The 11,046-nt window shown below is 39.9% G+C and overlaps 1 protein-coding gene across 1 annotated transcript in view; it reads left to right on the top strand.

Moving 5' to 3' along the window:
* Positions 1–9,522, top strand: part of grin2ab (glutamate receptor, ionotropic, N-methyl D-aspartate 2A, b) — a 157,812-nt gene extending 148,290 nt beyond the window's left edge. The window contains exons 10-14 of the mRNA XM_056462656.1: positions 919–1,148; positions 3,308–3,468; positions 3,567–3,754; positions 5,821–6,059; positions 6,471–9,522. Of these exons, the coding sequence (XP_056318631.1) occupies positions 919–1,148; positions 3,308–3,468; positions 3,567–3,754; positions 5,821–6,059; positions 6,471–8,249 (2,597 nt within the window). The 3' untranslated portion in view covers positions 8,250–9,522. The remainder of the gene's footprint in view (positions 1–918; positions 1,149–3,307; positions 3,469–3,566; positions 3,755–5,820; positions 6,060–6,470) is intronic.
* The last annotated feature ends 1,524 nt before the right edge of the window (positions 9,523–11,046 follow it).

Genomic DNA, 11,046 nt, shown 5'->3' on the forward strand with positions numbered 1-11,046 from the left:
AAATATACATATAATAGATAACACTGCTAATAATAATAACATTATACAAATGCAAATTGTCATGAATAAACTGAAAAAGAAGACATGGAGATAGTGGTTTTTATATTTATGTAGAAAATAATAATTATTGTCACTTTAATCGTTTATTTTTTCATATATAAAGATATTTGTGTATTGCTGTCATCCTGTGTGTAATAAGCAATGTGTAAGCATTTGGACCTGCATAGTCGCATGACTAACGCGCTCTGCGTTGGACTTTAGACCAGCTTTTAGTTGGTCAATAGTGTGGTCTATTTCAGTTCCTCAAAATAGCAACACGCCAACAACACGCCTTAACACATCTCCTTTATAGACAGGCACACCCATGAGTCCACAAACTGGCGCAAATGGATTTGCTATTTAAACAATGTGGTGCAAAACGGGAAAATCAGAGTTGCGCTGGTCTGAAAATAGCAACAAATCTCGCCATACACGTTTTGTGCTTTATTGTGCCAGGTGTATGATAGGGCCCAAAGTATTAAGTATAAAAAAATCTTTTACATACAGTACAGCCCTGCTCATCAATGTCGGTCCCAAAGCAGTGGACCAATCAGAAGAATGGGGACGGGGCAAGCACTGCAAACCTCTATTCACAGTAGCAAGTTGGCTTGACAAATGTTTTATTTGACACCAACATGGTTCCACACTGCACTTCAAAAAAATAAAAAAGCATTCTTAAGCTCTTTGTATTGTGTTTTTAGACAGAAAGACGTGTTCTGTGTGAAGGGGCTCCTAAGAAGTTAAAATTTAAAAATCTTGAAGTCATTAAAGATTTAAACAGCAAGCACCCTGAGTACCTGTGGATCCACAAAGCTTATGTAACTTCCTGCTCACTTCTTCGCGCTAACTTTGTCTCTTTCTTATTATGAATTTCTAAAGACCCTCATGGACCTTCCTTCACCATCGGTAAGGCTGTCTGGCTGTTGTGGGGTCTGGTGTTCAACAACTCCGTCCCGGTACAGAACCCCAGAGGCACCACCAGTAAATTTATTGTGTCTGTATGGGCCTTTTTCGCTGTGATCTTCCTGGCCAGCTACACTGCAAATCTGGCTGCTTTTATGATCCAAGAGGAGTTTGTGGACCAAGTCACAGGCCTTAGTGACCGAAAGGTAATTTTTGTGTATCATGAAATATAGCAGGTTGCCTTTTGAATGTATATCTGTGACCTTATGGCATTACGTCTCATTTGATGATTAAGAAAGACTCTAATGTTTACCATAATGAGTTAAGTTTTAATGTCAGTTATTGTGTATTTGATCATATGATCCTTTAGGAATCATTCAAATGTCCTGATTTGATGCTCAAAAAGCTATTCTTGTTATCTTAATAAGATTATATTACCGATAGACTTTATTAGGTACACCTTACTAGCACCGGGTTGGACCCCCTTTTGCCTTAAGAATCGCCTTAATCCTTTTTGGCACAGATTTAACAAGGTACTGGAAATATTCCTCAGAGATTCCTTAGAGATCACGTAGTTGCTGCTGATTTGTCAGCTGCACATTCATAATGCGATTCTTTCATTCCCCCACATCCCAAAGGTGCTCTATTGGATTGAGATCTGGTGACTGTGGAGGCCCTTTGAGTACAGTGAAATCATTGTCATGTTCAAGAAACCAGTCTGAGATGATTCGTGCTTTATGACATGGTGCGTTATCCTGCTGGAAGTAGCCATCAGAAGATGGGTACTTTGTGGTCATAAAGGGATGGACATGGTCAGCAACAATACTCAAGTAGGCTGTGGCGTTGACACAATGCTCAATTGGTACTAATGTGCCAAGAAAATATCCCCCACACCACAAGACCACCACCACCAGCCTGAACCGTTGATACAAGACAGGATAGTTCCATGCTTTCATGGTGTTGACACCAAATTCTGACCCTACCATCCGAATGTTGCAGGAGAAATCGAGACTCATCAGACCAGGCGACATTTTTCCAATCTTCTATTGTCCAATTTTGGTGAGCCTGTGTAAATTGTAGCCTCAGTTTCCTGTTCTTAGTTGACAAAAGTGGCACCCGGTGTGGTCTTCTGCTGCTGTAGCCCATTCACCTCAAGGTTAGACATGTTGTGCATTCAGAGATGCTCTTCTGCATACCTCATTTATAGCAAGTAGTTATTTTAGTTACTGTTTCCTTTCTATCAGCTAGAACCAGTCTGGCCATTCTCCTCTGACCTCTGGCATCAACAAGACATTTGCGCCCACAGAACTGCCGCTCACTGAATATATTCTCTTTTTCTCTGTAAACCTTAGAGATGGTTGTGCATGAAAATCCCAGTAGATCATCAGTTTCTAAAATACTCAGACCAGCCTGTCTGGCACCAACAGCCAACCATGCCACATTCAAATTCACTTAAATCCTCTTTCTTCCCCATTTTGATGCTCAGTTTGAACTGCAGCAGATTGTCTTGACCATGTCTAACTGCCTAAATGCATTGAGTTGCTGCCATGTGATTGGCTGATTAGAAATTTGCATTAACGGCCAGTTGTACCTAATAAAGTGGCCGGTGAGTGTAGTTATCTTTATTGTGTTATCTTGCATAGAAAAATGTAAATTTTCTTTATGAAAATGAAAAATACAGATTTTAAGTATTGTGTGTTAGTGTGCGTCTATTTTTCTTTGTTTTGTCTTATTTTACCTAGAAAATACATGCTTGTACATGATACCCCTCGCAGCAGTTATTTCCTGTTAACAAAATTATGTAACTTTATATTAATTTCTACATGAATACATACAATTATAGACATCTAACGTCGACCGTGTCTACCATCTCTTTTATCATTTGTTGCTGAGTTCATAACAAATCCAATGCGAGTCTTTCCATGAATGACATATGTGTACACAGTTTACTCTACAAATGCAATCGGTTGTAAGCTTTTTCAGTTTGATTTCAGATGTCGGCGTAACCTCATGTACATTGATTCAGTCATAATAAATTATTGCTCTGGCTGAATAAAGCCAGTGAATTTATACGATACCACATGAAGCACATTTTTTAGGCTACCTGACAAAACCTATTTTACAGTATGCTGTGTAGCTGGCAGCTCACTAGGTTTGGAGAATGTATCCGTATGTCATTATAAATTTACAAGATGGAGCGTCTGAACTCCACCGGTTACTAGGCTTTTCCTCCCAAGATATATTTCTGTATTTGAGTTTGTATTGATTCTATCAATGTGTCTCTTAAAGCCGCCCTCAAAGTTCGCCATGTAATTGATATATTTATGTAATTTATTTATTTATTTTTTCTTTTCCCTGTCTGTAGTTTCAGAGTCCCTATTCCTATTCACCACCATTCCGCTTCGGGACCGTGCCTAATGGGAGCACAGAGCGAAACATCAGGAAAAACTACCCAGCCATGCACCAGTACATGGTGAAATACCATCAAACTGGAGTGGTGGATGCTCTGGTCAGCCTTAAGACGGGGTATGGTTTTTATATTTAGTTATTTTTGTTGTTGTATGGTCAGCAAGGTCATTTTCTGTATTCATAAAGCACTAATTGTGATTTATTGGCTTTTGCAGTAAACTTGATGCTTTCATATACGATGCGGCTGTGCTCAACTATATGGCAGGTCGTGATGATGGCTGTAAGCTTGTAACTATCGGCAGTGGCTATATATTTGCCACAACAGGATACGGCATTGCCATGCAGAAGGGATCCTACTGGAAACGGCTGGTCGATCTTGCTATCCTCGGGATCATTGGAGATGGTATAAGTTTTTTCCTTGCACTTATTTGACTTATTCACAGATTTTTTTGTATTACACATTCTCTTAATCCCTATTCCCGAAAGATTGTGAGATTCCTTGATCTCTGCTTAATTAGCTGCATCAAAAATGAAACGGATCTTCATAAGTAATTGATTTATCACACCGCATAGCGATCGCATTTGCTAACACTCAGCCAGATGTGCTGCAGGAAAAGCGTGAAGTGTGTAAGACCTGATTAGATTAGATTTGACCTTGAACGTCAAGTGTGGATTTGAATACAAAAAAAAAATGTGTGTGTCGTGTCTCTAGCGAATTAACAGTACGTTATTCGTTAAAAATGAACATTTAATAATAAAATGACTTCATTATTAAACAGTGTTTATTTATTGTTTGTATGATTAATATGCTGGGAATTTCACAGGGGAATTGTGTATTTTATATATATATTTATAAATTCAATTCAAGTTTATTTGAATGAATATTTATTTATATTTATTTAAATAAATATAGAATGTATAGAAAATGTATCAGTCATTTTCTGCCAGGACATTAACTATGTGTTTTTTCAGTGTATAACAGTCTAATCTATTATAGTGTAGGAGATTGATAGCCAGGAACAGCAGTCAGATTTCCAATTTAGCTGCCATTCTAAAAATAATTTGACCATAGATTGCTGTTTTATTCCAGAGAGATGAGAAATAATGGCTAAAATAATTTATTTGGATTAAACTGTTCAACAGTCTTGAATCAGTTCTAAAATGAGTTTGTTGTGCACTATTTAAGTGTTTGTGTTCGGCTGCTTTAAAAATGATCTATCTATATTTATATATGTATATATATATATATATATATATATATATATATATATATATATATATATATATATATATATATATATATATATATATATATATATATATATATATATATACAGTTGAAGTCAGAATTATTAGCCTCCCTGAATTATTAGCCCCCCAGGTTTATTTTTTCCCCATTTTCTGTTTAACGGAGAGCAGATTTTTTCAACACTTTTCTAAACATCATATTTTTAATAACTCATTTTTAATAACAGATTTATTTGATCTTTGCCATGATGACAGTACATAATATTTGACTAGATATTTTTCAAGACACTTCTACACAGCTTAAAGTGACTTAAAGGCTTAACTAGGTTAATTAGGTTAACTAGGCAGGTTAGGGTAATTAGGCAAGTTATTGTATAATGATAATGACAACAGGCTGATATGCATACAAGGTCAAAAAACACATTCATTGTCTTATAATATGCATCTCCCATATGATTCGTTCATCGACAAACATTCTGTATTAATCCACACAGTGCCAAAAGTTGAACTGTTTTGAAAATTGACCGTGCCACGTGTGAGGAACAGCTGATTGTGGCCATAGCAAAGGCAAACAGCAGAGGTTCGCGAGTTCAGAAACGCATTTAAATCGGTAAAGGAAGAAGCATGTGACGCGTTTTCAACATGGTTTTGGACACAATATGTGAATAGCCCCATCAAGATTTAACCTGAGAGATACAATACAAGCAATGATCTATAAAAGATAGGTGATTACAAGCCGCGCAGAGCAATTAGTCCCATACATAATAGTCTCTGCTGCTCTTTCCTTTAATAGCAGTCACGCTCCTCTAGTGTCTGAAAGGAAAGGCGCATTCACGTTTTACCAAAACCGGCACTTCATATTTGGTGATGTACCATAATGACTTCGACGTGTTCAAGCAAAAGATGCAAACCCAACACGATTCATTTATTCCACTCTGAGTTGACTATTTCACTAAAGAATCAATAAACCTCGGCTGGATGTTTTCATTCACTTAGTGCTGTGTTACACACTGCATGGAAGCTCATTTTCAAAAACTCACAATAGGGGCTCTTTAATTTATTTTATAAGATGTGTCACAAGGCAACATATATTAGCCTTTGCATTGCCTAAAATGCATAAAAACTCTGCCCAGGTAAACAGCTCACTAGTGTTTGGCGCAGCTTGTTTTTTCCTGAGTCTATGCATAAGCATTAACTATGTGATGTTGTTTTGTGTGTTAGGTGAGATGGAGGAGCTGGAGGCCCAGTGGCTGACTGGTATCTGTCATAATGAGAAGAATGAAGTGATGAGCAGTCAGCTGGATGTAGATAATATGGCTGGTGTGTTCTATATGCTCGCGGCGGCCATGGCTCTCTCGCTAATTACTTTTGTCTGGGAGCACCTCTTCTACTGGAGGCTACGTTACTGTTTCACTGGTCTCTGTTCTGGTCGGCCAGGAATCCTCTTCACTATCAGCAGGGTATGTCTCAGAAACACTATGCTAAATTAACTAAAGAGATTCCATTGCTGAAGGCGAGCATTATCTGCTCAATCTTGACATATTAACATGTCATGATGGCTGTTCACCGCCATGTTTACCATCATCAGTGCAGAGATTTCTGTTTATTTGCTGACAAACACATTTTTTTGCTGTGAAATAAGAAAGCACTTATATAACAGAATTTAATAGCACAAGCCACCGTCTCTAGAATAAAGTTACAGGGTGCGGTTGTTTATCACAGCAGGATATATTACTTTATTCCATCGGTTTATAGAGTTTCAGAGCCGAGAAACAATACAGCACGACTAGATTGAGAAAAATTGTGCTAATATATACTTTTTGGTGTTAGCTTCCACTCTGTTAACCTTTCCATCTCCATTCCACCTATAGGGGATTTGGAGCTGTATTCACGGTGTCCATATCGAGTTGAAGAAAGCTCCTGAATTGGACTTCAGCCCTCAGGCCAACATGTTACACCTCCTGAAATCGGCTAAAGAGATCACCACCCTTGGAGTTACTTCGCCCAAACGCCCCATGAGTAGCATTCTCCCTCCTACATCAGGGTTGCTGGAATTAATGGGTGGAGGAAAAGGCAACAACCTCGCTCCGAAAAATGCACCCTACAGCAACACCAGCACCATGCTCAGCAACCGCCTCAAAGAGCCTCTTAACAACACTCTGCTGCCAGGCCAGCGTGCTCTGAGCTTGACAGATGCTCAGCCGGGTGTTGCTGGAAATGGTGGCTCGGCAGGTGGAGGTGAGACCATGCGGCCTCCTGCCTCCAAGCCACGAGCTCTGTGGAAAAAGTCTGTGGAGACCCTACGACAGAACCAAGGACCTGAGGAAAATTCCCCGCCATCTGCCCCACAGGCAGCTGAGACCCTACCCATGAAGAGTCAGCGCTACCTGCCTGAAGAGGCTCCTTCTATTGATATCTCAGACTGCTCTGCCCGAGTGGACTTGCAGAAACAACACAAGTTAAAAGAAACGATTAGAAAACGGAACCGCTTACCGCGGGACTTGAGCGACGTGGAGCTTTCGACTTTGCGGAGCCAGCCCAGCCAGCAGAGCAACCACAGTGCTCACATCTACTCTCAGAGCAGCCAGGGGAGCCAGATTTACTCCATTGACTCTATTGACCAGGAGCACGGACTGCACTATCCTGATATCTTCAGCGATCACCGTGACAACAAGCATCGTCCGCCTTCTTCCTCAGAGCAGCAGCCAATCCTGCAGCTTAGCAGCAGTCTGCTGTCGCAGGCCCATGAACCAGACGTGATGCAAACCGCTGTCGCTAAGGATAAGAAATACAACACTTATGGAAAGCCCGGAGGGGCGGGGAGCATCGCCGGCGGGCCTGCTTCTACTCAGGATCCACGACAGACACACTGCCGTAGCTGCTTGTCGAAAGTGTCCAGTTATTCTGGGCTTTACACTGTACGGTCCCCTCAGTACCGCTGCGATGCCTGCCTGCACTCGGGCAACCTGTATGACATCAGTGAAGATCAGTTTCTCCATCCAGATGGTCGGGGCACTGGAGGTGGAAGTGTTGACAGGGCCTTCTCTCCTTTTCTTCCCCAGCCTGATGCTTCCTTCACAGCCTATCTTCCCCAGAGTGACCAAGAGGGCGACGGTCTCATTAGTCACTACCAGAATGAGGGCGTAATCATCCGCCAGCACTCGTATGAGAACCTGCCACAGAAGAGCTCCTCTCGGCGGGTCAGCCTGCAAGACAACACACCGTATGCCAACATTCCCTCGGCGACTCTGATGCCGGACAAGCCCCCGAAAACTCAGCCGGTGCACCTTAACCACACACTCAGTGGGGTGGGTGTCAGCGGGCTCGGCATCGGCCGTCGCAGCAAGTCCATGTATCCAGCGCGCCCGACAGAAAACCCCTTTCTCCAGACGCTCCGAGACGACCAGCGCCTAGCTCACGGCCGCAGCTCCACAGACATTTACAAGCAGCTGGTGCCGCTCACATTAGGCCAGGCTGATGGCAGTATGCTCAGCATGGGGATGCCGACCCCTGACCTCTATTACCCCGAGCATGTCATGCCTTATGTAGCCCCTCCTCCTATCGGCACGTACACCGCCCCTAGGGCAATGAGCGCCGGGGGAGCTCGGCGAGTCTACAAGAGGATGCCGAGCATCGAGTCTGATGTCTGATACAGAGAGCGGCAGGTGGTCTGAGAGACTGCGAAAAAAGACATGCATGGATACCACCACCAGGATAAAACCCGGCTTAACCCGTGGGACTCTGTAAAGCTTTATGACTGTGAGGCAAGCAAGTTTGGAATATATTTTGTTTCCCTTCTTGGACTTATCTGTCTGAACTGAAGTCAGAGTTCAACTTTACATCAGGTCCTCCCCTCTAGTCGAGCGGCAGCTCTGTGTCTTCCAGAAAACATCACAAACGGTTGGCAGGACGCTCTCGCGCCTTCGAGCGAAGGAAGAGCAGCAAAAGCTGCTTGGAAGTACAGGGGCAGCTCCAAAGAGTTTCCTTTTTTTCACGCAACACGAGCAACCAAAAAATTGAGTAAATAAAAACATACGTGAATATCCACACTCTGCACTTTTACACTCACAGAATACACACGCACATGCAAGAGGCACTAACGATAGCAAGGACAGAGTTAGGTATAATAATAGAATCTCTCTTGATCAAAAAATATTACCACAGATAATGGAATAGCGTAAATGACATGCTCTGAAAAGACATGCTCTGAAATAAATTATTGCTTAGCAGATTCAGACCTGATTGGGTTTTTGGAAAGGAGGCAGAACATCTGTTACACTGTTTGAATGCCTCTAAATGCATGTACAAATGCATTTGGATGTAAAAGCTGCACTGAGGCACGTTCCACAAAGACTGCTCAGAGTTCAAAGATTAGATTTCCATTCCAGCCTGAACTGTGACAAAATGCACTACCTGAACGATTAGTCTCGGGGGAAATCTCTGAAATCAAGTAGGTTAGAGAATTTCAGAGCAGGAAAACATGGTGCACACAAGGCCTGCGACTTGTTTGTGTCTCTGAAGACACGGAGAGGGAAATAGTCTTCAACCCTCCCCGCCCTTGAATCTGTCCGCCTGCATGCAGAGCGCAAACGCAGGAAGGCACTCCTCTGCTCACCGCACAACAGTGTAGTAAGTGTCGATGTTCGTTCATCTCAATTTGATCATCTTGAGCATATTTCTATAGTTGTCTAGAATATACTGAAAAAAAAGTGATAGTCGATTTTTACACCGTTTTATACACTGCCAAATATTTTGGGGGAAAAGGTGTGCAAAGCATATTAGATAGATTAGAAATATTTCAGAGAGCTGGGAAAAGAAATGCAAGGAAGTGACAGAAAAAAGAGGTACTGTATAATGTTTGTTTTGGGGGGGTTTTGGGCACAGAGAAGGTGTAGACAATGCTAAAGCCCACACCAACTAATGATGTCAATGCAGATATATATATATTTATATATATATATATATATATATATATATATATATATATATATATATATATATATATATATATATATATATATATATATATATATATTATAAGTTTCTATATGCCTCGAAACACACAAACACATCACTTCCTGTAGAATCCAACGACACACTCATACTTCACGAATATTTTTGGTTGTTTTGAATTATAATGGTCGTTCCAGCGATATGCACAATATCAGGTTGCAATATTATATTTATGTATGAAATTTCCTAGTTTTAATATGTTTTACTATTAGTTTCTTTCATTTTTGGAATCGTTAATACGTGTGGAATTAATTTATTAATGTGATTTAATTGCGTATATATTTAAAAGGAAAAAAGATAACAGCATGTTAATCTTCTCTATGGTCAAACTTTTAGAGTTGTTCTTTTTGATTTTTGATGTGAATGAGAGTATATGTTTACAGTGAATGTGAAAATATGGATTCATCTCAGATGTGATTTTGATTCTCATTTGAATACAAACATAAAACTGTCGTATGACCAAATGTTAACTGGACCACATTTCTTTGGTGTGTTTTCAGCGCACCGCTGTGTCAGAAGAGACGTGAGGCTAACATACTTCAGGTTATTTGCAGTATCGGGTTTGTTTGAACATAATAAAGAATATATTGTGGCTTTAGAAAAGAGAAGCAGTTTTTATAAGGTCAGTCTTGTCATATGCTCCACGTCTGCCTTTAAACATTTCAGATGTATCCGGACAGGCGCTCTTGTTTACACTCCCAGGAAATATTCAAATTAGCTGTTTGTTTTTAACCTCATTAATGTCTACGGAAAACTAGCATATTCATATTTCATATTAGCCTCGGTGAAGAAGGCCATGTCTGTGTGCATCAACGTCTCACTTGAATGTAGACAACGACATCCAGATCCAAGACACACCGTAGGATATTTCAGTGTCAAGAGTAGATGGGCTGTGTTATGATTGTAGAGCAGTATGAATTTGTATTTACAGGTAGATTTGACTTTCGTCTGAATAAATCTATTTGCACATCGATCTGTCATTTGCATAACTCTCATAATGCAGATTTAGACTCATTTACACTTGCTTCATACTCTGCCTAGAGGTGATATTAAAATAGTGTAATAATGTTCAAAAATGCTAATGTTGACTTTCATTCCTCAAACTTTATTCCTATAAACAGACCCCTTAGTTTTTCACAAATTTTTTTTGTAATTTTTACAATAAAAATTACAGATTTTCCCTGAAATTTGCAGAAAATTTAGCGATTAAATATATAATATATATAAATATTTAAAATTTTATATATATATATATATATATATATATATATATATATATATATATATATATATATATATATATATATATATATATATATATATATATAAAGTTGAAGTCAGAATTGTTAGCCCCCCCTTTGATTTTTTTATTCTTTTTTAAATATTTCCCAAATGATTTTTAACAGAGCAAGGAAATTTTCACAGTATGTCTGA

Source organism: Danio aesculapii, chromosome 1 (genome assembly GCF_903798145.1).
Source record: "Danio aesculapii chromosome 1, fDanAes4.1, whole genome shotgun sequence".
Lineage (NCBI taxonomy): Eukaryota > Metazoa > Chordata > Actinopteri > Cypriniformes > Danionidae > Danio > Danio aesculapii.